Raw genomic sequence first — 27943 nt, 5'->3', positions numbered from 1 at the left:
AATGACTGACAGCTGGAGACGGCCAATGAAGTAACACTAGGTGATAGGAAATGTGTTTTTAACAATATCTGTGGCACACAGCAGCATTCGAGGCCGATAACAGAAAGAAATGTTTAACAAAGTTTATCCTCTATTTCTGGTATTTGTGCTCTCAAGAGCAGCACAGAAGGACTTTCTAAACTTCAAGGTAAGAGAAAATGAGAAAATGTCTGCTTACTGTAGAGCAACTAATATGTAGATGTTGCAAAAGGTTTTTAGACTCGTGGAATGCCGCTGACAATTGAATCCAGTGCTACGTAGGTGTTGTCAAAGTGACTGGGATCAATAAACCAATATAAAAGGTGAGATTTCGCTGTGTTGGTTGATTTGGCTAGAAATTGCAGAGGTAGCTGTTTTCGGTGAGTCGTGGATTACAAATTTTGAAATAATGATCCGATTGTGATCATTTATAGCTTAGTTTGTAGGGAAATCATGTAGCTTTCGATCCGTAGGCCTCAAAGGATGTTTTGTCGTCATATCCATTTCCTTTCATATATTTATAGGGTTTAGTTAGTTAAAACTGAATACACCTATACATCTTTCTAACGCTGAACTTTCAAAGCGGGAGTCCTGGCAAACACGTGTAAACGTTGACGTTGATGAAGGGAAGGATATGACGTTGTAAAATAACCCTTTCAATGTACCTGCCAAGTGCGCAAGAGCTTTCCGGTCAGTATGATGAAGACGTGCCCACACACTGACACTACCTGTACCAAATCTATCGACCTGCTGTACACAGTTATCAGCGTAACGTTCGCTCTGGCGGCTTTATTCACGTGAACGTCCATCAGCACATCATAGAAGAAACCGAGACTCATATGAGAACAAAATTGTCTGCCATCTTCCCCACGATCACCTCATTCGTTATCTGCAACATTTCAGACATTCAGCCCGGTGACATTATGTCAAGACGTTGCGTCGAACCGGTCTAATGGCAGTAGCCGATTGTGCACTGGTTGGAGAATTGGTGCCGAACAGGGATTTGGGTTGTTGTGTGCACTAAATGTCTCAACCGGATGTAGCGATCCTCGGCCCAGGGGTTTCTCTTGGTCGTCCTGTATGTTTGTTTAGGGTCCATAGTTTTGAGGTGGTTTTCGTGGACACGCCGAAGTGCCTTGCACCTGGTGCTGCAATGCCCCTCCTTGTAAACGGCAGATGGCGTTGTGTCGTTCAGCTTCAGCTTCTGGCTTGAAGACCGAACGAATAACCATTACATGCGAATGAATTGTGGTTAGTCCTAAGCCGAACACGAAATTCATTCCTTAAAAAAATGTTCTTAATTAATACCGCGTGATTAAAAGTTGTCGAAGAGACGTCTGCTTCACTCTCGCCGGCCAACGAAACCAAAGACAGGTTACGTAACGCTGTCGCCAGAGCACTGCTGCGAACCGCAGTGGCGTCATGTGGGGAAGGATTTTCAGTAAGTGGCATAGAAAATGTGTAAGAAGCTCGTCATTTTGCTGATTTCTCAAAAGGCAACCCTGTGCGTTGCCGTCCGTTGCTCCCAGGGGTTGGGTGATGTTGTCACCATGCACAGATTTTCCACCGGAACCCGCAGTTCGTGCTAAATGGGTTGGTTGTGAGAGCGAAGCGAGCGTTGTGGAAGCCTGTAGTATGTATTAATCGGGTGGTTCGACAATACTGCTTCAAAGATATAAATTGCTATTCAGATTTGTTTTCATGGAGTTGAAAAATCAAAACGACTTGCTAGTTGTAGTAAATGATTGATGACCAAAAGGATTTTCCATGACACAACTTATAACATTCCGATATCTTCCTCGGAAGCGAGGTTGTGATGATGTGTATTGTAGGTAGTATCATGTTCATGCTTCCAAGAGTGACATTGTTGTTATTAGCAAAGCCATGCAATATCCTATCGTCCATCAATCAAATAAATATTTTACTACCAGTAGAAAGTAGTTTAGATTTTGTAACTCGGTGAAAACAAACCTAAATAGCATTTCTTCTCAGACTGGCGGATGTTCGCTACAGATTGCCGCCACATTTTTTAAATCGTGGCTTCACGGCCTAAATAAAGCCAATTTGAGAATCCATTAGATTATGGTTTGTTTCCAAGTTAGAAAATCAAAAGTTCTTACAACTCGTAGTTATTTATGTTTTTGAATCTTTACCAAAATGATTTTGAAAGACACAGCTAGTAATATAACGATTTATAACCACTATGACAACAAGCGATTTTGACAGAATCGTCTATGAAAACAAGTTGTAACTCAGAAGCTAAGCAAAGCAGGTGACAAGATTAAATGACAGGCGATTGTGAAAACATAAAGCTTTCATTTTTCATAAGAATTGTGACGATTGCAGGCTTAGACAAACCTGTATGCAAGACAATTTAGTCCCAAAAATGTACTTTAATTCTCCAGTGCCCCACATAACCATACCTCACATTACGTCACATGTGCGCCCCTCTGATTGGTTACAATTTCGTTCGTGGGAGAGAATTGTTCACGATTATCGAAAAAGGTCGATTTAAGGTAATTTAATGTCGAAATGAGTAGTTTTAATGGCGGACTTTCATTTATAACGATGCCAGTAAATGGGTTTTGTATTTGTACCCCTTAGAGTATTATGTGATCTGTAAAGCAATGCACGTGCGGTACTGTTGATGTGACATTTTCAAGCCTAAAGTCATAGGCTTCAGCTCAAGGTGATACACCATTCATAAAGTTCATGGATTTCATTTAGTTATTCACTACAAACAGAAGTGTAACATCACGTTTCTGCTCAACGTTTCCTTTTTAGAATGGTTTGTAGTCGGTAACCATGACTCCACATGTTTGTATTCAGCATTGATTGGTTTGCGTCAAATATATTCCGAAAATTTAAATTGCTCCTACGTCAAGTTCCCTTTCTTGAAGAATATATTTCTTCTGAAATTCAGGAATCGCATACTACAGAACATCAGCAAATCTCCTTAGTGCCGTTAACGTTCATTTTGAGTGCTACTGTATAGCATTATCATTGCCCGCAGTGTTTGATGTTTAATTACAACAGTATCCATACATCTTATGAGATATCTGAGTGTCGATAGCCAATTTGTTTCAGCCATGCCCGTGGCACCCAGACTTGAATCCTCCCTTGGAGTCTTGCAGCCTAAACAACGGTACAGTCCTGTTATCTCACAACAAGACACACCTACTGGAACCAGGCACTCAGTGTGATGTAGTGTGTCAGACTTCCGGGGACCCAGGAACTGCCATCTGTATTGATGGAAAATGGGACACAGTGTGTCAGAGAGGCAAGGGTTAATTAAGATGAGGAGTTCGTTAACAAAATACTCAGATATATTGAAGCTAACACATGATTACATAGCTTACAAGCCATTGACCATACAACGTAACCTTTGAAATTGATTATTTGAGTAAATATGTTGCTTGTATGTACGATATTGTCAGTAAAGTATTTTAATCAGGAACACATGCATGGTAGACATTGATGTCCACATGTTCATGAGCATCCCGCCTTGTCCCTGATAAAGGAGTTAAATACCTATAAGAAGTCAAAGGCATATGTTTCAGCATCGGTACTATACATTGGTATATTTGCAACTTGGCTGTTTGTTTAGTGGAACAATCACCGGTATATATATCATGATGTGCGTATAACAGGAAAATGATTTACAGATACGATATTTGGGCAGTTTGCTGATGGTATGTACTTCCGTTGTCTTTGTATCTTTGTAAATGATTCACCATAGTGTACATTTTGTAAATCCTTTTATCTTTCTGTAGGTGTGACAAGCACGTTTGTGCAGAGGGAAAACGCGCACAGGGGAAAACGCTTTCTTGGCATACTCCTTGGGCTTGTAGTTGAGTCTGCAATTGGATGCGCCTTATTTTGCCACCATCGACCAAGAGGTAACATGTACCCACTAAAATAGAAATAGATGTATTATCCCAATCACAGTTCCTTGGGAAAAATCTCCATTAATATGAACAGAACTGATTCGTCATTGCCTATAACATCCCGACATATATCTTACTGAGTCTATAGCAATGTTTCGTGAAAAATATTATCGTGAAGCATTTGTGAATGAACTTCTTGTACAGAAGAAGTACTATCGTGATGCACATGTAATGTCATTTATCATATGGTTGTAGATAACGAAAAACCAAGTTTTAGTTCAGTGTTACCTGATATCCATGTAAGGGCTGACCCAATACAGACCAACAAACGAGGCGTCACATGGGTGGAGCCCACAGCCTTTGATAACAAAGATGGATCTGTCAGGTAGGCTCTTGCTGTTGTGTGGAAGTAAATAGAAAGCTTAATCACCAGATTCGGTGGAGATGCTGAATGGACGACATAATGACGTGTGCAATGTAGTCCAAAATAATTATGCGTAATCCAACGTCAACGCCAGAGAATAACCATTGTTGATTGGCTGCAGGAAGTAATTCTCTTCGGCGTAAAGGGCAAATAGCGGGGGAAATAATGTGTATGCCTCACTAATATCGGTGAAGAAACCAGGTTACAGTTAAAAGAGTAAGCATGTAATACCCAACCGGTAGCTATTCTCATACTGACATACGGAGGTAAATGGTTATCACGCACTCCACAGATGTCCTTCCCATCTTCTCTAGTTCGAGAGATCGTACTTTGGTAAACTGGCACTAACTGACAAATGATATGAATAGATTATCTCTGGTGTTGCGAACAGCGTCCACCGCTACGGTCCTGGTCCGGGGTACACGTTCGTTGAGGGCGCAACACGAGTTATTTACTCTGCCAAGGACAGATCAGGAAATGAAAACCGAATGACATTCTATGTCCACGTACAAGGTTAGGTGTTTTTGGACACATTTCTTACTTTTATGGACATATTTCTTCCTTTGAGACACATTTCTTACCTTGTTGCATATTTCTCTTACGGACACATTTCTTATGATTTTTTCAAATATTTCATACTATTTGGAGACATATTTCTCACTATTTGGGGACATACTTCTTAAGTCAGCTATAAAATGGTTGCAATATCTTGCAATACTTCATTATTTAAGCTCATGTCTATACTGTAAAATAGTGTGCATAGCTTAACAATAACAGGCACTGTATTTTATTGTTCTCAGTGATTCGATGCAGTAGTACTCCAAACAAGGTGTTCCCTAACGGGTACTACGTGTGCCACCCAAGTGCCGACTTTGTTCAGGGTACACGGTGTATTTACGGGTGTTACAGCGGCTATGAAATCCACGGGAACAGTGTCCGGACGTGTGAACCACAAGGAGACAGTGGCAGATGGTCGGCACCGGAACCAACCTGTGAAAGTAAGACGAAAAAGAAACCATAGTCTGTCTCACAGTCCGTGAACCACATTAATTATACTTTTCTGCTGCTATCGTAAATGAAGCAAGTCCAGATCTCGTCGAGTTGAATCACTGAGGTCACTACGAATCATTTTCAATTTAAATTAAATCAATATATCAGGGACAATATTACTAGCCTGTGCAATATAATGGCAATTTAGGATTGCACCATCGCTTTTTTGTTGTTTTTTTTTCTGGTTTGCATCCCTTTTTGCTGCTGTTTGTTTTGTTATTGTTTTTGTTTTGTTTTGTTCTGTATGGTTTTTGTCTTTTTTGTTTTTCAGGAGTACAATGTGCACCCTTAGAACCTGCGGGAAATGTTAACATCCGTTGCTCTGACAAGATGTTCTTCCAAAGCAGGTGTACATATGAGTGTCTACCCGGATATGACGTCAAGCCAGGCATGACCCGCCTGAGAGTGTGCAGTGCTCATAAAACATGGCGTGGAACAAATCCAGTGTGCACTGGTAAAGAGAGCTTTATACCTTTAACACTCAGTGATATATTTATGTGCGATAGCATACAATAAGAATAATTCACAATTAAATCTCCACGAGATTGAAGGTTTCAGGAATATAATCCTTCCCTTACCTGAAACAAACATGTAATCACAGAATACACGAATAGCAACCTATACTTGTCGTAAGTAGCAACTTACAGGATTGGGTGGTTGTGCACGTTGACATCTCATTCCAGTTGGCTAGATCGATGTTCATGCTGTTGATCACAGGATTGGGTGGTCCATGCTTGGCTATTTACAGACGCCGTCACATAGTTGTAATATTGCTGTGTGCGGCGTAAAACAACAAACAAACAAACAAACATCACGACATATCAAATAACACTATGTAGTCAATGTCCCGTTTCACATATGCCATCTCACATAATGTTTTTAGTGATAATATAGGAGTTTCATTACGTTGAATGATAACGTCTACCCACAGACTCGGAACCTCCCAGATTCACAGTCTGCCCCAGCTACCAAGTGTTCTTCACAGAGCAAGGGTCAAGCCACGGCTTCGTTGACTGGAAGGAACCAACGGCAACTGATAACAGTGGCAAGGTCACAGTGACCCCAGTAAGCAAATTATCAAACAAAGCGTTCGAGGCAGCAGGGGTATACTCAGTTCTGTACACGGCAACAGACGCTGATGGCAACAAGGGTCACCCGTGTAGCTTCAAAGTCGTAATCCGAGGTAAGACACTGAATAGGTTTTCACAAGCGATATCCATAACAAGCGATATCCATAGCAAATATATACTGAAATATACTGAAATCAATAAAAACGCATCACCCCGTTGTGACTGATCATGGGTTACGCAAAACGAATTTTGAATTAAACTATCCTTGGTTTGATCTGTCTATGAGAAATAAACGTTATCAACACCAAGAAGCACGTGCATCCCTATGTGATCACGTGACCCACCATTTGCTTCAAATAGCCATTCACAGTTCTCACCGGTTTCACACAACACTGACAGGTCATTCTCATGGCATAGCCATTACCACAGGGACTTGTATCGCTTTGAAACGGCGTTCGAAAGAACAAACAGACTCGGGCCATCCGATTGGTCATTCCCACTGTATATTTTGTTTCCAACCAATGGGATGGCCCGAGACTGTTTGAGTTTCACTTATGGCCAAAGTGAGTAGGATTGCCGGCGATTTTGTTGAAAATGCTTTCTTAGTGTCGAGAAAATGACATGTAGATGTTGCAATAAGTTTTCCGACCCACGGAATGCCGCAACCGATCGAATCCAGCCCAACGCTGGTGCTGTCAACGTGGCTGGAATTAATAAACGAATTTAAAAGGTGAGTTTTCGCCGTATTTGGTGATCCATGATTTTGACGTGAAATTGTGGAGCTAGCTGTTTTCGATGATTCATGGCGAATAACTTTTGAAATAATGATCCGATTGTGACCATTTAAAGCTCATTTTGTAGGGAAATCATATGGCTTTTGATCCGTTGGCGTCGACGGAGCCTTAAATATTTTTCACGGTGACATGCAACTCTGATCGAGGAGGGATGATTTCTTCGTTACATCCCCTTCCTTTTATATAGTACTAGCGTAGGTAGGGTCTATACACCTATATGTCTTCCGAACGCCGTTTCTAAACAAGTACCTGTGGCCATTAATAATACTGACTATGTGAAAGTCTTGAGCCCGTGTCAAATATAATTTGACTCGAATCTAGACAGTTCTTTCCTTCATCAACCAGCGAGATAGAACGTTTCATATCATTTCTTTCTCTAATATATTTCGGTTTTAATATGTGATGTCGGGAGGACTTCACAAACTGAATATATTCTTATAAATATGACATCAACGTCGTATCTTCTTCGATAGCAAAACAGAACAAATTCGTATTTTGATTATTTGGTCAAAATGTTCAGAGCTGAAGTGCCCGACAATACACGCTCATCCTTACATGCGAGTGGACTGTCCAAGTGGACACGGATATGGGGCACATTGTAACTTTACCTGTCAGACTGGGTACAGTCTACTTGGGGGTCCAGATCACACGAGGTGCGAGAAACCAGAGAGCGACTCAAAGTATGTTACATGGACACACAGTCAACCAGTTTGCCACTGTAAGTGTTTTATTTTTTTTATTTATTTTTTTTTAACATTTAAAGAAAAATTATTTATTTATTTAGGGTTTTTTTATCATTTTATTATTTTGTGTGTGTGTTTTGGTTTTTGGTCTTCTTTTTTGTCTTCTTTTTGCGAAAAGAGTAATTACTTCAAATTACCTATGAAATGCAGATTTAAGTGAGACCAGTATGAGAATATTTTCAGTATGATGTAATTGTGTCTTAGTTCCTGGCGATGATTATAATATCTGTTATCATCATCAAACATGTATGTTGTATAGTTGTTACAGAGCTCGAGGTACTTTAGTAACAATCATCAATCTGTCGTGTCTTTCTGAAGTGAATCGAACCTGTCCCCTCCTGACTCCACCCGGTGACGGTGCCCTAGTGTGTGACCTGTGGGAGGATGGAAACTACTGCCAGATGCAGTGTATGAACGGAACGGATATCTCACCAAGATTTCCCTACAAGAAACTCTTTGTCTGTGGGCGATCTGGGACGTGGAACTTTGACGGCAGCATTCCTGACTGTGCAAGTATAGAGTTTCTTAATAAACCAGGGGCATTGGGGTAGCCTCGTGGCAGTCGCCCTGATTATGACATACAGTTTCAGCATCATGTCATTGCTCGTAAGGGTAGTGGAGTAGCCTAGTGGTTAAAACGTTCGCTCGTCACATCAAAGACCCAGTTTCGATTCCTTAACGCACAATGAGTGAAGGTAATTTCTGGAGAATTCCACCGTGACAGTGTTGCATAAAGCTAAGCTCTCTCACTTGTCATTTGCTCTCTCATAAAGCGTATACTGAGGGGGAAAATAAGGGATCACATGAAAGCTCGGGTGTTCCTTTCCTCCTGTCTGTCTGTCTGTCTCTCTCTCTCTCTCTCTCTCTCTCTCTCTCTCTCTCTCTCTGTGTGTGTGTGTGTGTGTGTGTGTGTGTGTGTGTGTGTATGCCTCTCTTATATTGAAAATAAAACTTGCTCCAAATTATTTCGTGGGCACATTTTCTGGAACGTTATTATTTCATTAAGTTATTTTCAGTATGATTAAAGGTTGTGGATGGATATATCTTCGGGATCCTTGCATCTGTACAGTATTTCTTTTTGCATTTTCCAAATGATATTTTCACTTTTCGAGAGGTCATACGAGCTGGATCGACGAAATTGATGATGGACTTGTATTCCTACTTTGACGGAGAATGTCCAAACCCAGCTACAATGGATGCGATCAGAGACAATTTCGTAACTGCTTTGAAAGCGAGCCCTTACAAAGAAGCGTGTGATGTATCTGAGTGTCGTGTAGCGGATGTGAAGGTTTGTACATGATCATATGGTACTTCGAGGAGAAAACAGGAGCTTTTCTGTTGTTCACATGTGGTTAGTCCGTAAATTAGTTTGAGGGTTTTGGTTATTAGTATTCTCAAAATATTTCGTCGTGTACCGTTAGATTTTCTGTTGCCGTGATGATTTGCGTTACATATCAAACATTCATGTGATCTGGATCCGTGAAAATTTAACTTAGAATTGACCTTCAGCAAACCATTCTTTTCATAAGAAGCGACTAATAGGATCGTGGTGGTCAGGGTCGACGACTTGGTTGACACACGTCATCGTATCCCATTTGCGTAGAACGATGTTCATGCTGTTGATCACTTGACTTTCCGGTCCAGACTAATTACAGACCGCCGTCATAAATATGGAATATTGCTGAGTGCCGCATTTAAAACAACCCAACCAACCCAACCATGTTATTTGTGTGGTGGAATGTGGTGTCTTCAGCCTTTCTTTGTTTACTAATATATGTATAGGTAGGTAGGTTTGATGTTTTCCAGGATTAGATGACCACTGAGGTTAATCATGAAAAGACGACAGACAATTTATATTGTATCAGTGATGCTATATATTATGATTTATTGTGGAAAGGGATATTATGAATTCAGAGTGGCGTATAATGTCAGTAGACGATATATAAACTCTACGTTATTGGAAGTTAACATCCTGATTGTAGTTCACTGATTTCTTACCACCAGGTTTCATGTGGTCCTTTAACAGTAAAGCGCAGTGTCAACTCTACTCATGGCATGGAATACCGTTTAATGTCCAGCCTCGTATCGTCACTGGACCCAGCACGTTCGGCAGAGGATCAGTTCGAAGGCATCAACGCAAACATCCAGCGTTTACTGCAGGTTATCGAAGCCGATATACACAGCAACTCCTCAACATTCATACCCGCCTCCATTACATCAGTTCATGAAGCTGGGGTCCGGAGTGGTCAGCTCAGCCTAGATTGTCCTCTGGGTACATTCCCTACATACAGAACATATGGCTGCGGTGAGTGTTCAGTAACAGCATGTCCGTGGCACATAAATATTGAACTTCGCAATTCATCATGGCTTCCCAGTTAGGGCCATATTATGATCTATGTGATCAGTGACTTCTTGTTTTAACACTAGATTAAAAGTTCAGTTTTACAAAAGCCGTTGAAGTTTGCAAATTAGCAAGATATTTTGTAAATGGGGGTACATCCTGACGTAAATGTACGTAATAGTATGTAAATTTAAGCGTACATAAAAGTAGTTACGTTAAGACTAGTCAGCTAACCATTGGTAAGTGGAACCAGACCATGGTTTACTAGCATATACATATGGGTGAGAACTTTTCGTCAAATGCAACCAGATTGTCAAATAAGGTGTCATTTCGAACTGTCTCCGTGTGGATGCATACATCGTTTCTACAATAACGTATACTATGTTTGTGCGTTGCTTTGATTCCAGTGGGCTGTGTCCGAGGCAGTTTCTACAATGCTAACACGGGTGAATGTACGCAATGCCCAGTTGGTCAATATACAGACAGTTCTGGACAGACCAGTTGCACTCCTTGTCCAACCCACACTACCACAGTTGAAACAGGAGCGTCGTCTAGAGCAAAGTGTGAAGGTAGTCATATTCTTACGACAGATAACCATAACCACGATCACGCACTGAGATGTAAGGCATTCTTCGAATTTGCCAGGAGCCACTGACGGATACTTACAACTCTCATCTATTTTGCTAGCTATTGATCAGCAGAGTTTACAATTGTTTTCAATTTAGCCAGCTACTGAACAGCAGATGTTTACAGAAACGTTCCATGTTGCCAGCCATGGACCAGCAGTATGCAATTCTCATCTACATATATTTGGAAATCATTGTCCAGTAAAGTTTAAACTTCTTTTCACTGTTGCAAGCCATTGTCCAGCAGGGTTTACAATACTCTTCTATGTTGAAACCGTTATCCACTTGCGTTTACAATTCTCTGCCAGCTATTGACAGATTTTTCAGTTCCCTTCCATGCTGCTAACCATAAAATGCTTAAAAACCATTAGAATTCTTTAGAATATTTTTCCATGTTGCCAGCCATGTGTAAGCCAGGCATGTTCTCTGCGACCAGAGTAATGCCATGCAGCCCATGTGATATCGGCCACTACCAGGACAGGTGGGGAAGCAGGTCCTGTTTGGAGTGTCCAGGGGGAAAGACTACACTAAACCAAGAAGCAAAGTCAATTGACAAATGCCAAGGTAAAAACAAATTCAGCATTAATGATATTATACCGCCGTACCTTGTTGTTACTCATTTGGAAATAGAAACGCTTTATGATTTGTTTCATGAGACATGACATTTATGAGTTGTGAAGCATCTGAAGTGATGGTGTTTCAGGGATGAACCGACACATTCGTGTAACTGTGGGTTTTTTTTCAGAGTTTGATGTTGAGTTTATTCCGAGCGACAACACGACTGCTACTGCAAAAACAGCTGTTGGAGGTCAACTAGACCTGCCTAATGTCACACTGGTACTGTGGTTGAAGACACAGAGTGAGGAAGGCTGTGTCATCAGAGTCACATCAGATGGCAAGGGACTGATGTCAGTTTACATGGAAAGCAACCGCCTCAGAACAAGGATTCAAGGGTACATAATCACCCTGTTAATTACGAGATACAATTTAAATTTGTACAAATTTTGTATTTAATGTTTCTCCACGTGAAACCTTTCGCACATTTAACTTCAATTCATCGCATGTTTTAGTGTTACCATTAAGTCCGCTGTCTTCCTGAATGATTCGATGTGGCACCAGCACATTGTCACGGTCACACAAGGGGATGTTGAAACGTACACGGACGGTGTATCTGGGGAGACGATTGGGCATACAGGCATGGTGACAATCAACGGATCTCTGGTAGTTACGGCTGGAGGTATGCACGAACAACTGAACATAATGATCTGATATATTCCTAGCGGTGGGGTATCCTATGGGTACAATGCGTGATGCCCAATTAAAGTGTTTGTTCTACCATCTCTTTCTGATTCTGAGGGGCAGTGGGGTAGCCTAATGGTTAAAGCGTTCGCCTGTCAGGCCGCAGACACAGGTTCGATCGTTGGATTCGACCCATGGGTAAAATGAACGAAGCCCACTTCGGGAACATTGGTAGAAGCGGCGTAAAACCAAACTCACTAATTCACTTTTATTATTATTATATAAAATATAACCTTTTCATTTGCAGGGGAAGGGTTCATCGGGTCCATCTCACAGGTGAACATATGGTCCGGAGTACATACCTCTGTGTCCCGAAGATGTTTCAGGGATGATCACGGAGACTTGTTTCCGTGGCAGACCTTTGTCAAAGCTGATTTAGCTGACACCTTTGTACAGATACCCAGCGAGTGTGATGGTAAGCGCGGGGGGCATAGCGAATACTTTAAACCGACTTCAAACTTTTACCAGACACTCAATTCTTAATCCAAAAACCGATGGATCACATATTTCAGAGTCAAGGATGTAGTGGTAACTTCGAAAACGGTTTCTGTGGTGAGTATTTCGTTCACATGGTACATCAGACCCGCTAGCTTTTGAGTAGCGATTCGTGTCTTCCTTTAAGTTCTAAGTGATAGCAAAGGCTTACATTTTGAAGTAGAACATACGGCATAGGTCCAATGGTGATTGTAAGCATATCCTCTTCAGACACTGACGCCTGCATCTCTGATCCCTGTTTTCATGGCGACTGCACGGACGAACTGGGAGGGTATAGGTGCACATGTAGTGGTGGCTTCACCGGAGAGAACTGTGACATCAACATCGACGATTGTGGCGGTAATATTTGCGCAAACAACGCCACGTGCGTAGACGATGTCGAGGGCTACACGTGCTTGTGTACGTCGGAATATACTGGCCAATACTGTGACGATCTTCTTGGTAAGACTTATTATCAAATATAGATGTCTGTTTTATACCAGATATGGAAATATCTGAAAGCCGTTGCAGTTTCATTTACTGATGAACAAATATATACTGAACCGCAAAAGAAACGCAAGTTCATTTTATTGCAAATATTCAGTTCAATAGTTTTCTCACAGTAAAGCATATTAAACCACGGTCCCCACGATGACTTTAATATTGTTTCCGTTTTTTCTTGGTGAAATTGCCCAAATGCGACCTTAGTGATGCATTTTTGCTTTTTGCATGAAATTTTCGTGCTGCTCACAAAACGTGTGCTTTTCGTTGCTTGATGGGCCCTTTATAAGGTACGCCATTCAGAAACATCGCACATTACCAAATGCAACGGGAGATCGCTGAGACAAGATGCCACGTCTAACTCAACAGAAAGAGGGATCGCCACTGCGATGTTGTAGGCCGGATCCACAGCAACTGCGGTCGCGAGGCACTTCCAGTGTCACATTGCGACAATCACAAGGGAAATGTTCAGGACCTACCAGGATCTGGACGGCCGAGAGTAACAACGCCAGCTCAAGATCGCCACATCCGGGTTACTCACCTTCGTAACCGACAACAAAGAGCGACGCAGACGGCTTCAACCACCCAAGGATCACGTCACCACATCTCTGCAGACACCGTTCGTCGTCGACTGAGGGCAGCAGGGATCAGATGTCGACGTCCTTATGTCGGGCCGATTTTAACGCAACGTCACCGCCAACAACGCTTGCAGTGGGCCAGACATCAACGATGGCGACGTCAACAATGGCAGCAAGTGTTGTTTCCTGACGAATCCAGGTTCAACATGTCTCACGCCGACGGCCGAGTACGTGTATGAAGACGACGTAATGAACGTTGCGCCAACTGCTGCGTTGTGGAGGCTGACCGCTGGGGAGGAGAAAGTCTGATGGTCTGGGGAGGCTTCAACTACCACTACAGAACACCTCTGCATGTGTTTCGTCAACGTGTGACTGCTGTCGTTTACAGCGATCAAGTTCTCCAACAAAACGTTGTACCCCTTTTACAAGCACAGCGTCCGCTCCAAATCTTCCAACAAGACAATGCTCGTCCTCACACGGCACGGGTCTCCATGGACTTTCTGAGAGCAAACAACATTCCTGTGCTGGCCCTCTCTATCCCCCGACATGGCACCGATCGAACACGTGTGGGACGAAACTGGAAGAAGAATGCACACAGCTGGTCCACCTCTAAACCTGAGAGATTTGGAAGCACGGTTGACAAGGGAATGGGATCAACTGCCACAAGCCTTCTTCCAGAGACTTGTTGACTCGATGAGACGTCGCTGTACTGCCTGTGTCGACAGCAATGGCGGTCACACACGTTACTGATTACGAGACTCTGTCATTTTTACTGTTTATGGGTGACACTTGACTTTTTTGTTAACAGAGATGAATTTCCCATCAGAGATCATGAACCATTTCATCAACAATCATGTGTCTGTTGTTTTTTTCTATTAATCAAGTTTATGAGTACCCAAAATAGCAGTGTATGGTTATTTGAAAACCGACTTGCGTTTCTGTTGCGGTTCAGTATACATTAAATATAGAACGTCATCTGTGGGCATCTAACACATGTAGCAGATGGTGGTCAGTCGGACCAAGACATTTGGTGATAGTAGGTCTTTCAGTTTGACGACCAAGGTTTGTGGAACAAATTAACCGTCAGGACATTCAGATTCTTATTAACACTCATTTGTTCAGCATTGTATACGGAGTTCAGCAGCGCTTTTGAGCAGTCTTCTGAAGACTGGATATACTCCTTTAAGAGTACATTGTCTTTACTGTCAATGACCAATAGTGCCATCGGGTGTTTGCAAAACATGTAACCATGTCCTGTTTCACCGGTAGCATTAAAACAAGTTGTAACTCGGAAGCTAGACAAATCAGGGGACAAGATTAAATGGCAGGGAATTGTGAAAACACGAAGCTTTCATTTTTCACAACGACATGGAGACGCACCCTATCCAGCTACCCTATCGGTGGTCCACGTACACCATAGTGCAAAGAAGATGACCAATACATGATATCTTCTTGCTGTTGTACACAAAAGGCAACACCTCTATGTCGACATGTTTGATTTGTTCTGCAGTGCACGGGGTTTGGGGTACCTGGGGCAACTGGAGCAGATGCAGTGAAGAATGTGATGGTGGGGTCAAAAATCGTACACGGCGCTGTGACAATCCACAACCTCAGAATGGGGGGAGGGACTGCGACGGGACCGACGTCGATGTAGGAGACTGTAACACAAAGGCGTGTCCAGGTAGATGCAACATCACCGCTGCGTTAGTTTGATGCAAAAACACTTCTATGTAATCACTCAAGGCTAATGGATCAATGATCACGGTTAGGACTGGTCTTCAGGAGTCCATGCATTTCGTAAGAGGCGACTAACGGGATCGGCTGGTCACTGACTTGGTTGACACATGTCATAGTATCTCAGTTGCGTAGATCGATGGTCATGATGTCGATCACTCGATTGTCTAGTCCAGACGTGATTTACAGAACCCATTTTAGCTGGGATACTTCTGAGAGAGGTGTTAAACAACAAACGAAACAAGTCTTTCCAATCACGTAATTACGTAATAATCAGATATATCAATATCATATATTTTAGACATTCATATAATCAATATATTTAATCAGTATAAAAATTTACATGAACTTGGTTCATCTTCAGGCAGGAAGCATGGAAATGATATATTCTTTCCGCGAGAAGAATGTCATATAATGTTAATATGTTTATGAGACTGATTATGTCGTCAGTTTGCTCCGATGTCCTTCCGCCGATGAATGGCACTTTCAACTGCGACACGAAAGGGAAGATGATGTTCTGCAACGTGAGTTGCGACGAAGGCTACAGCTTCGACATGCCCCCGCTGGACATTTACGAGTGCGGTGATGAAACCGGATATGTGTGGAACTTCAAAACTGAGGATAACCCTTACCACAAACTACCCAACTGCATGGGTAAGATACCTCTTAATGACCATTCGATACAAACTGAACTATTTGCTGTCGATACACATTGTGTATGTCAGCATGCTTCTGTACCGTTTATACTTTAAAAACATCATACTTTTTTTTCTCCCGCAACGTCTTCCGTCCGTCTATTCACATTCGTCTTTGCCGGGCCAGAACTTCAAACTGTTCACAATTTCTTCACAAACTTGGCACATAGATAGATCATGTTGTGTACTGGAGATTTTTTTGGTAGTTTTGGATTTCTGAATAAAATAAATTTCTGCATTTCCATGGCAACAAGTCCGAGTTTGACTAACTTTTGTGGGTGTGTCCGGACCAGAACTGTAAAAGCCTTCACCTGGTGGTGTACTGATGCCTGATGCCTGATGCCTCTTGGTAGTTTGAATCAAATATTTTTTTACTTTTCCATAACAACAAGTTCGAGTTTGACTAAATTTGGTGGGTGTGCTTTGTTCCGGAGCGGAACTGTAAAACTGTTCACTATTTCTAAACCAAACCTGGCACATGGGTAGGTCTGGTGGTGTACTGTTGCCTTTCGGTAGTGTTAGACTGCTGAATAAAATATATTTTTTGCGTTTCCGTGGCAACAACTTTGACCTTGACTGAATTTGGTGATAAAACCGTTCACTGTTTCTTCACCAAACGTAGCACAACGATAGATCTGTTCATGAACTGGAACCTGTTGGTCCACAAAGACGAAGAAGTGCATGTACAAAAATTATGTAAAATTGGCGTCCATCTGTAGAACAGAATCTTAAATCACACCTCCTATATTTGTAGAAATCCACCCAGCAGATGCACTAGACGTTCACTACACAGCGGAGTATACAGACCTGATTTGTGACGGCACAAATGTGGGCGAGGCAAGAGGCAAAGTTCAACAGGTCGTCCAGGCAGAAATATCCTCCATCCCCTGTATAATAGAAAAACGTTGCCAGGTGACCAGTGTTGTTATTGACAACTGTGAAGGGGGACAGCGTAAGAAGCGTTCGGCGCCCCCTGCCGGGTTTACGGTGACGTTCGGCAACAGCCCTGCAAGTGGTATGTACGTATGACTGATATTGTCATATTGTTTGTTATCTCCAGGAAGTGTCATCTTACGGGGCAAGCGAGGTAACTGATAGTACGAGTGCAGTCTTCAACCATGTTGAGCTAGACTTGAATAATGGAGCTATGTACTGACTAGACTAACGGGTCTATATCAATCAAATTCAAATTCGGTATGCGGTTAATAAATACGAAAGCCTATAAGGGTCAAATCCGTATCTGAAATTGGCGTTTTGAAAAGTCGTAATTACGAGATTTTCATAAAATGTAATAACGATTTTTTAATTACAAGATTTTTTTTTAAACTCGTAATTACGACTTTTAATATCGTAATTACGACTTTCAAAACGCCAATTTCAGATACGGATGTGACCCTGACTAATTTATTTAACTGGATATATAAATATCAGTATGATTTGATACGTCTAAGCACGTATATATTGCAACTCTGCCCCCATCTAATCCGTGCAGTGCTCTCGTACAGAGCGCTCTGGCACACGGAAACCTGGAAATCGTGGAAATCTAGAAATCGTGGAATGGGGTTCTCCCGCTAGAAAACATTGGCGGTCTGGTAAAGAATGGTACTATATCAATCTCTTTGTGCGTTACAGAACTATACACTGAATAAGCGCAAAAACACATAAAACAGGCGTAACCAGTGAGCTAGATGCATAGCGAATCATTTTACGACCTCATCAAACAAGGGCAGTCTGTGATTTCTTACTGGTAAACACATATAAGATGATCCACGACCTGACAAATGACCCCAATTTGCATACTTGGGAACGCCCCACAGAACGATCCATTTGAAACAAGAGGGAGACAGGTTGTCTGGTAAATATCGAGAAGTTCATTTTCCCCGTGCGTTTCACGCATGAATTGTTATAGCACACTCGATTTGGGAACAGGTACAATCCCAACGAACTGAATCAACACAATATACTGAGCAAATATGTTTAGGACCACCGATCCATTTCACGAAGCAAATGATATTTTCCTGGGTTTTTTTTAAACAAAATTGTTGAATATCTAAAATGCTTGTCAATGCCCCAATCATCTATTTGTCTTCGTCTTAACTAAAGGTTAGCGTGGAATATCAGTATCTTATGCCTGAAATTGCAGTCTAATCATTCGAAGGAATATGCGGTGTTGTTTTAATGGGTAAAGTTGACTTTTCGTCTGCTAAATATTAAATAGATAATAACTACATATAGTTAATTGTGTTTCATTTAACTTTTTAATATGTTAAAAGTTATCTGTTACTGAATGGTGGTGGCTAAATCAGAGTAGCAAGGGGAAAATATTTTTATCCCATAATTATGTTCCTATTTCTCTGTACGGGCTGATTTTCGTCCATAATTCCGTTGGTGATCGACCGGGAATACATGTGTTGGAAATTTATAAAACCGTTTCCAGAGAAATGGTTAGCATTCAAACAATATTTCCATATTTCTGTCATATTTTTATTATGGTCACCAAAGTTGTGTACAGAAAACTGAAAATACCTTTTGACATTGATACGTCAGTGAGATATATCTTTGTACACAAATTTGACGGTTTGGGGATTACTCAGTACAAGTACTCAGTAGATTTGTCAGTTACTAAAAAAATATAAAATACAGACAACTCACCAAAGATTACTCTTTTTTATGACAAAGTATGGGAACAGTAAAGACCTGATATAGTATGTGTCAATTATTATACAAGACACAACAATGCTGGAAAATTAGGCGGACTTACTGATTTATGCTTTAATTATCACTCTCTGAATCAGTCTCGGTGTCTGAATCACTTGCAAGTCCTAAGTCAATCACTAGTCTGTCAATTTCCCTTTCTACTGCGATTTCACGTTGCCAGTAACCATCTTCAATTGTTTTAACATGTTTACAACATTCCGACCATTCTTTTGCACCGATTGCAGACATCCTTTCATTTATGGCAACTCTTCAGGAACTTTTTGTGAACTGCAAGTTTTGTGAAGCTACATAACTTATCGCATTTGCCCAAATTAACTCAACCGGGTTTAGTTCTGCGTGGTATGGAGGGAGACGTAGTACATCATGACCATGTTGCTTCAATATCGTGTCTACTCTGTAGACAGGGCCCGATTTGTTGGATTTTGCAAGAAACAATAGTTCGACTTTAAGCTTTTTCTCATCAAATGAGATATTGTGCCTTTGTAGCCACGCTTTTATGTCATCTTTTCTGTTGGCGGTTGTCGGACGTTTGTCCACTTGCTTGCTATGATATGGTGCATTATCCATAACGATGGCAGAGTGCAGTGGAAGGTTTGGGATCAACTTTTCCTGGAGCCATTTGGAAACATTATCAAAGTTAATCTCGTCATGATAGTCTGCAGATTTGAGTTTGGAATCAAAAACAAGCAAAGCATTTGGAACAAAACCGTTTTCACTCCCTACGTGAACCACAATAAGCCGAGGTCCGGTGCCAGACGGAGGTTGAACCCCATTTATTACGACTTCACCCTCAAGTTGCCAACACTTTGGGACAATGTGGTGTACATGCAACCATGTTTAATCGATAAAGATGAGTGTTCGATTTTCTTCTCTGTATTTCTTTATTGCACTCAAGGATTGCAAACGCTTGGAAACAAATGTCTTTACGTTCCATTAAAAGTTTACGGTTTGACTATGTTTTTCGACACCTAAACCCCATGTCTTTGAGATTTTTTCGAAAACTTTACTTAGAACCCTTGTGGTTCAACTGGCACTTTGCCATATCATACATCGTATCCAGAGTGGGTAGTTTGTTTTTTTACGCCATATACACTTTGTACAAATTGACGGACTGCACACCGGTCGAAATCATCAAGTTTTGTAAGTTTTGGGTTTGCGCAACTTGGTGGGACTGATAAATGTAGGTCCACTCGCACTCCTACTACCTTCTGCCTTAATGCGCTTTAAAGTTGCCGTTGAGAGTCCAGTAGCAAGGCTACTTTGTAAAAGAGAATCTGCTTTGGTTGCACAATTTTTGTCCATATACATGACAACATTGTATGCTATCTCCCTTGCCTGAGAATGAACTATTTGCCCATGTTTTCCTAACTTGGACATTTTTTACTACAACTGAAATCTGTTAAATAGTATTGACACAGGTGTTACACAGTAACGAGACAGGTGTTAATCAGTTGATTTCATGTCAGGGTTAGCATGTATTGCACGTGCATAATGGTCAAGCTACCTGTAGCAGCCAAGTGTACTCGCCCAATTCGTTGTACCGCCTCTCTTGTCACAAATGCGTTTAGTGCGCAGGATCATCTAATATGTGTCTAGCAGTAGTTAAAGGTCACATGCAACCAAAATATCAAACATAATAACAACACAATTATCACTTATTCATGACATCTAATATGCACTGCTGCTTGTTAAAAAACAAATACACAAAATTATAAGCGTACAATCGCGATTCAAACGTGCAATATTTTGTACTTGGGCTTACTCCCCTCGAAACGAAGCCCTCGGGAGACCGAACCCAGTCATAGCGGGTGGCTGTGCACTAAAGGGTAACGACGACTTCCGATTGGCTGGTTCATTTGCTGATACGCTGAGGGCTCATTGTGTGTTCAGAAAGATGATCCGTTTGGTGGGCCTTTCAGTGTATGGCGAGTCACATAGAAAGTAAGATTCTTTATGGATAACAACTTCTTTTATTGTATTTGATGCATCGTTTCAGTATGGATTCATACACTGTTGTCAAACAAAATCATTTACACTAGAATAAGTTGTTATCCCTAGAGAATGTAAATAGAGATGTTGGGTTTTGTAAATACACGTTCTCTGAATTTGAGTCAAATCAAAAATCATCTCAGAAGAGATGGTGAACTACTGCGTGACTGGACAGTGTCGTTCGTCCAAGTACAAAGCAGGACTTTGCACCAGTTTCCGTCAAATCCAGTCATCCGAAAAAATGGTTGTAGTTTGTTTTCAACCCACAGACATATACTACCGACAAGAAATAAGGGAACTAATGAAATAATAGCGAATTTGAAACTGCTTTAAATATCCACTGAATCAATTTTAGGCGTCAAGTTCAATATCTGGTGTGTCCACCATGTTGGGCAACACATTCACGGCACCTTGACGGCATGCTGTTAATCAATTTCCGGATGGTTGCCCGTGGTAATGCCCGCCATTCCTCTTGGAGAGCTGCACCAAGCTGGGCCAGGTTGGCGGGTCCTGGGTCCCTGGCGTACACCCTTCGACCAAGAACGTCCCAGAGATGTTCAACTGGGGACAGGTCTGGGGACTTAGAGGGTCAGTCCAATGTCTGGATACCTTCTTGTCGGAGATAAGCGGAGACAATTCGGGCCCGATGTGGTCTGACATTATCATCTTGGAATACAAAATTTCGGCCGATAACCCTAGCCAATGGAGCCACAACAGGACGCAATATTTGGTCAACGTATCGCTGACCAGTCATGGCTCCGTTAATGATGACCAAATCTGATCGTCTGTCATGTGTAATCCCACCCCGCACAATGACAGTACCACCTCCATATCGATCATGGTCAAGAATTGCTGCTCTGGCATATCGCTGCTCTGGCATATCGCTCCCCGCTCCGACGCCAACAACGTTTTCTGCCATCTGTGAATCGTAGGCAAAACCTTGACTCATCAGAGAACATGGTGTAACGCCAGTAGCGCATAGCCCGTCCCTGATGCTGCTTAGCCCATGCCAATCTTTGGCGCTTATGGTGAGCTGAAAGGGTGACACCCTTAAAAGGCCGTCTTGCTTTCAGACGAGCTTGATAGAGTCGGTTTTTAACAGTTGAGGTTGAAATGCGTCTTCCAGTGAGTGTGCGGAATTCTCTATTGATGGCAGGGGCCGATTTAAACCTATCGCGTAGAGCAATTAACGTAATGAGACGATCCTGTCGTGGTGTCGTTGATTTTGGTCTACCACGCCCAGGTCTCGTTGCAACCCCACCCGTTTGACGGTACTTATCCCACAGGCGTGAAATTACACTTTTTGATTTACCCATCTGCCGGGCAACTTCACATAATGATGTCCCCCCCCCCCCCCCCCCCCCCCCTCTATCATCCCCACAATTCTCCATTTTGTTGCTTCACCGAGATACTGCCTCGGAGTCATTTCTGTCAGTAAGTGTCAATCTCTATTGCATTAGTGATTGCGACTTCTCCAGTACATTTACAGGAGTTAACTTCTGTATGCACGTGTAGGGCATACATTATGCGAAATTCCATTGTCATTGGATGTTGCGTTTGGGAGATACGCCACGATAACGGACCCTGTCACAGTCAAAGTCATCTACATTCAATTTCTTGGTTCCCTTATTTTCTGTCGATAGTATAAAAACTTGTACAAGTATCACACCTGCCTAATCACATAATGTGGCAGAGACAGGACTCGGGTGCACTAGTCATAAATCAATTTATGGCGTATAGTCTAAAAGGTGTTAAGTTCAAATTGTATGTGGTCAATGATTGAAGCTGTCTATTGTATATTGTCTTTAGCAGACAGGCAGGCAGACATACAGCTGTCAATAAACCAGACATTGAGCTTTCTCGGTGACAGAGGCTGCTTACTACAATCAACAAGTTTTTTTTATGTAACGAGTAGATTATTTACTTGTTTGTGTACACAACCAAGATTAGACTACTGCTCACGACCTCATACTCCGAGCATGCATACTGTTTCAAGCTCCGCGAACCTATTCACGGCGCATGCGTTATGGGCGCACAGCTGTTGAAACCAGTCCACCCCCCAGGCGCTGGGGGGAATTTAGTGAATCGTTTGAAGTCCGATTTCGCGGGCTTTTTTTCATGGCGTTGATTTCAACTTTACAGACTGAATTGGCACTTTTCATGATTTGTTTCGGTAAGTGCATACCTAAGGGTATCAGAATCTGCAAAGTGGTGTTTTAGGTATGCTGCCTAAACCTAGACTTAGAATATAGACATACATGTACGGTGTTATCAAAGTTGGGAGTGCCTATTTTCACTTTCACACGAGACAACTCATGTCTGTGAGACTCATGTTTATCGGTATGTCTTGTTTCTGATTCATCATAAACCTTTGACAAATCTATTAGTCAAATGTGCAAGCATGCATGGAACATGGAATATTAATTAGTTTAGTTATCAACTCTGTGGAAATGATTCCATTTCATAAATTCCTGATTTATATCTACTTTAATCGCGTTCAGTTTAATCCGCTATCATCAAATCTTTGAACAGTAGACGTGTGCCTTGTCTATTCAGTTGGTCTGATAGTCAGCCTGAAAGATGTGGAAAGTGCAGTGATACACATGAACACCTCCAGCCTCAGCGGAGTCTTCACTGTGAATATCGGAGGCAGCAACTTCTACCTGAACCAACTCTCAACCTCGATCTCAGGAGATGTCACGTGTCCTGATACTCTCACCAGGGTTGATGCCTTCTGCAGTACGTAGATTCCTACGATTGTAGGCCTTCCATATGCAGCGATAAAACCCTCTACATAGTCACAAGAAATGTCCTACTAAAAATCAGAACCCGTGAAGGTCCGGGTAAGAACTGATCTTCAGTAGCTCATGCTTGTCGTAAGAGATTAACGGCATCGGGTGGTCAAGCTCACTAAGTTGACTGACACATGTCATCGGTTCCCAGTTGCGCAGACTGACGCTCGTGTGGTGTACGCCGCACTCAGCAATATTCAAGTTATATGGTGGCGATCTGTAAATAATCGAGTCTAGACCCGACAATCCAATGATCAACAGCATGAGCAACGATCTGCGCAATTGGGAACCGTTGACATGTGTCAACCAAGTCAGCACGCCTGACCACCCGATCGTCTTTAAAAAGGCGACTTAGTCCTACAGGAGTCACTTAGCAGGAAAGACGACTGCCGAAAAGATGCCACACTTTTTTTCATAAGGTATTGAGAATATCATATTATCATTCTAAATCTTCATGCATAGATCTAAATTTGGAACAGACTAGGTCTCACTGGTCTCATATTTCCGGCACACATTATCAGCCATCAGGTATAGTGCGATAGTATGCATATCTTGTCACATTTGTTTATGTTTGACGTACGTGTGAACAGTTCCCTGTGGACCCGGCACCTACCTGCTGAACGGACTCTGTGAAACATGTGACAAGGGACGATACCAGGACGAAGCCGGGCAGACATATTGTAAGGCATGTACTTCCGGGAAGACAACTCTTGGGCGTGGTGCAGTTGTCCTCAACGAATGCAAGGGTACATACCTCATTCTATACTGTTATCAAGTCGATTCGTGGAATTACGTGGAAACACGTAAACAGAAATTGTTTCCTATTCAGGTAATTTCATTAACTGAATAATGTTGTTGCTTTGGGATAAAGTGATTTCTTCTAAAACTCGTGGTTACAATATCTGTCCTGTAAGTTAGCAGATCGGCGATCTATGCTAAATGTCTTTTCTGCAATGCATTTACGCACAATGTCTTTTGTAGGGAAAGAAATAACTGTAAACCAAACATTTTATAAACATAATGGATTGTATTTCCTTACAGTACAATTATATATCCTAGAACATTTAATGATCGTAAATATTACAATGTATATTTCAGTTGATGTGAAAAGTTCAGGTACGTATCAATAAACACTGTTTCCCATACAATAAAACATGTATTCGCACTCTTTGAGACTATTTATTTTCTGTTACAAACATGAATTGGTTATAATGAATAGCTGAAGTTTTATCGTTGTTATCAAATGTTATTTTTTTTCTAATTCATATCATGATCTGTCGCACACATGTACATGCAAAATGTTTCATCTTGCTGCAGTTAATCTTCCTTACGTTCGCTTCTAGATTGGAACGTCCCTGTAGTTGTCATTGCCTCTTCAGCGTCTGTGTGCTGTCTTCTCGCAGCCATCATCATTGTCGTTCTATGTATGAAATGGTGAGACATATTTAATCTGCTTTAGTAAAATGAGGCTTGTGACACAGTATTATCTCAACTTTCATCGACAATATCTGAGGAACATCTGGTTAAACTGAAATGCGTGTGCCAGCATGCTGATTGGTTCTTCTAACCAGAAATGTTGGACATTGTCTTGGGTCAAAACAAAGGTTGCACAACACTTGAATGGGTTGCGTCGGATACTCAACAAGCTCTGCTTTACCAGTGCTTCCATCCAGCCTCACATTGTAACAAGCGTTATGCATGAGATTGCTCCCTACTAAAATTGTTTTGTCCACAAAAAACATAAAGTGGTTTCATGGTTGATTAGCTGAAAAAGTGAATGCAGAACCATATAGCGAGTCTTACGCTGCTAAGGTTGTATGTACTAACGGACGAAACTATTTTGCTCACATGCTAGGTATTTTAATAACGTTAAACATCTGCATTAAGTTAATATCAGTTATGTCACGATACTTGTACACGTGTTTTGATTCATTTCAGAAGACATGCGTTTTGAGCAAAAAACAATATTTTCCCTCGCGGAGCCAACATATTTAGCCCAAAGAAATATCTTAACTGTATTTTATTTGCAAATTAAAATTTACGAGAGGAAAGTCATACAATTGTGACTCATGCATTTCAAAGTTTTTGTCGTAGCTGTTTTCTGCTAGACTGTCACAGTAGTAGTAGAAGAAGCAGCAGCAGTAATTAGGTAGTACATGTCGCCAGTGTTTGCAACACTTTAATTTGCCAGTTAGTCATCAGGACCTCCTGCAGCCTTCAGGCCCTGAATGAAATCTGCAGGTTCATTTTTGTTAAAGTCAAACCAATAAAATGACATACACTACACTGTACACAGTTTCACCCTTTATCTTCAAAACCAGATATCGAAGACTATGGTGCAGAGAAAACTTTGTATGTTGGTAAAGACTGGTGTTGCCACTGATGAATTATGGATGGTTCTCGAACGTTAATAAAAACATGGCCAACATTCTGGTTGAAACAAATTGGCAGATAATTCACTGAATGCCATAAGGGCTTGCAGATATTAGAAACTGCCGGCCCATACATGCTCCTCCGGGACGGCGATTATTTAGAGCGCTGCAAACCGCCTGTAGCATAAATAAGGCAAGTAGACTTTAAGGAACTTGGTGGAAGCCACACCCTTTATGTTCCAGGTGGAAGCGTTACAGAAAGATGCAGCGTGTGCAAAAAGAGCTGGAAACGACAAATCGGCAACAACCGTATGCCTTGCCAAGTAACACACACTTCAGACCCAAAACCGCACTGTCCCTACACGACGGAGAGATGTAAAGACGGCACATTGATCCACAAGTTGTGACGTCAGTGGATGCAGGATAGCATAGTGGTCTAGGTGTTCGCTCATCATTAAGGTTTGATTACCTCAAGGTACAACATGTGAAGTCCTTTTCTGAGTTAGTATTTCAAGTGGAATATTTCTGAAGTGAAAATATTCTCATGGAAATAATTAAGGGAACCCATGAAATAGCTGTGACTTTTAATCTTTGAAACAGTAACAGTAAAGTTCATACATTTGAAAAGGCTGATAAAAATCAATATCGGGTGTGTCCCCCATGTCTCTGGAGAACTGCTTGGCATCGTCGTGGCATGCTGCGAATGGGTGTATGGATGGTACCAAACGGAATTCTACGCCATTCCTCCTGGAAAGCCACGAAAAGTTCATCCAAATTGTTGGGTTGAACAGGTGTGTCCCGAAAATTGCGGCCAAGAACATCCCAAAGATGTTCGATGGGGTTAAGGTCAGGACTTTTAGCCGACCATTGCAACACCCGGACACCTGCAGCCCTCAGTCTGTCCCGACAAACATGAGCGATGTGAGGGCGGGCATTGTCATGCTGGAACTCGAACATTCGACCTGCTGTACGCGCAAAGGGGATCACAATCGGGTTTAGGATCTCGTCACTAGTGTGTACCACCTCTCATCATTAAACATGGTGTTTCTCCATTGACGTACGGTTCTTCCTCCATGGTTCCGTGCCCACTGCAGTCTCAAGCGCTTGTGTTGCTCAGTCATGTTGATTCCAACCAATGGACGGCGGCTTTTTAGACCGGCCGATTTAAGACGATTACGCACTGTACGTGAACAAATTCCGACGTTTGTTCTTCGCCTGTATTCCGTATTGATTTTGGAGGAGGTTTTGAACCTGTCTCGCAGAGCAACAAGACGTAGGGTCCGGTCATCCCATGGGGTGGTTTTCTTTTTCTGTCCCCTACCACGCCCCTTTTGACGTCACCAGTCGCTCTCTAGAGATTCCAAAGTCTGGATATCACGCTAAAAGACTTGTGAAAGGTTGTTGCAACCTGTCGTAATGACCTTCCACCATTAACAATGCCAGTTGCTTCCCATTTCTGTACCAAGTTAAGTACTGTTTCGCCATCTTAACAATGTTTTAACCTTTATGTTTGACAGTGCACATACATGTCACGTGTAAATCTAAGTGCATGTAACTTTAGGAGCATGTAGTGCACGTGCATGGAAAGCATTATGGTAAGTTTGAGTGAACTGCTCTTCACGAAAACGATAATACACGGCGCTGAAGTTAGTAAACAGAAATTTTGAATTGCCCTCAGAAACATGCGTTCCCTTAAATTTTTCCATGTATATGTTGTATTCTTTGTTGACGTACTTATAGTAACTGTTACGGTCGAAGTTTCCAATGCAACTGTCACTACTAAAACGTATCGATTGACTGTGAGAGAGCATTTTGGACTAATGTTAAATAAAATCAAA

At 41.8% G+C, this 27943-nt stretch overlaps 1 protein-coding gene across 1 annotated transcript; it reads left to right on the top strand.

Moving 5' to 3' along the window:
* Positions 1-109: 109 nt before the first annotated feature.
* On the top strand, positions 110-27943 carry LOC137294564 (sushi, von Willebrand factor type A, EGF and pentraxin domain-containing protein 1-like). Its single transcript, XM_067825608.1, has 26 exons — positions 110-186; positions 3099-3298; positions 3792-3917; positions 4161-4290; positions 4721-4842; positions 5130-5327; positions 5651-5833; positions 6311-6562; positions 7764-7961; positions 8305-8499; positions 9099-9274; positions 9991-10291; positions 10735-10896; positions 11356-11517; positions 11699-11906; positions 12024-12190; positions 12500-12667; positions 12958-13188; positions 15316-15486; positions 15990-16193; positions 16989-17249; positions 23498-23680; positions 24324-24479; positions 24832-24849; positions 25077-25167; positions 26349-27943. The coding sequence occupies exons 1-26, from the start codon at positions 110-112 to the stop codon at positions 26482-26484; spliced, it is 4476 nt and encodes a 1491-aa protein (XP_067681709.1). The 3' UTR covers positions 26485-27943.

The sequence above is a fragment of the Haliotis asinina genome, chromosome 8, assembly GCF_037392515.1.
Source record: "Haliotis asinina isolate JCU_RB_2024 chromosome 8, JCU_Hal_asi_v2, whole genome shotgun sequence".
NCBI classification, from domain to species: Eukaryota; Metazoa; Mollusca; class Gastropoda; order Lepetellida; family Haliotidae; genus Haliotis; species Haliotis asinina.
Note: the sequence above shows the minus strand (reverse complement) of the source record. Positions and strands in the feature narration are given on the sequence as shown.

Bases quoted from the DNA above. Each gene is read 5' to 3' on its own strand.
- LOC137294564 (XM_067825608.1), top strand. From the start codon at position 110: ATGTTTAACAAAGTTTATCCTCTATTTCTGGTATTTGTGCTCTCAAGA. The intron at 11,518-11,698 runs GTAAAAACAAAT...GTTTTTTTTCAG, and splicing joins GTCAATTGACAAATGCCAAG to AGTTTGATGTTGAGTTTATT. The intron at 12,191-12,499 runs GTATGCACGAAC...TTTCATTTGCAG, and splicing joins TCTGGTAGTTACGGCTGGAG to GGGAAGGGTTCATCGGGTCC.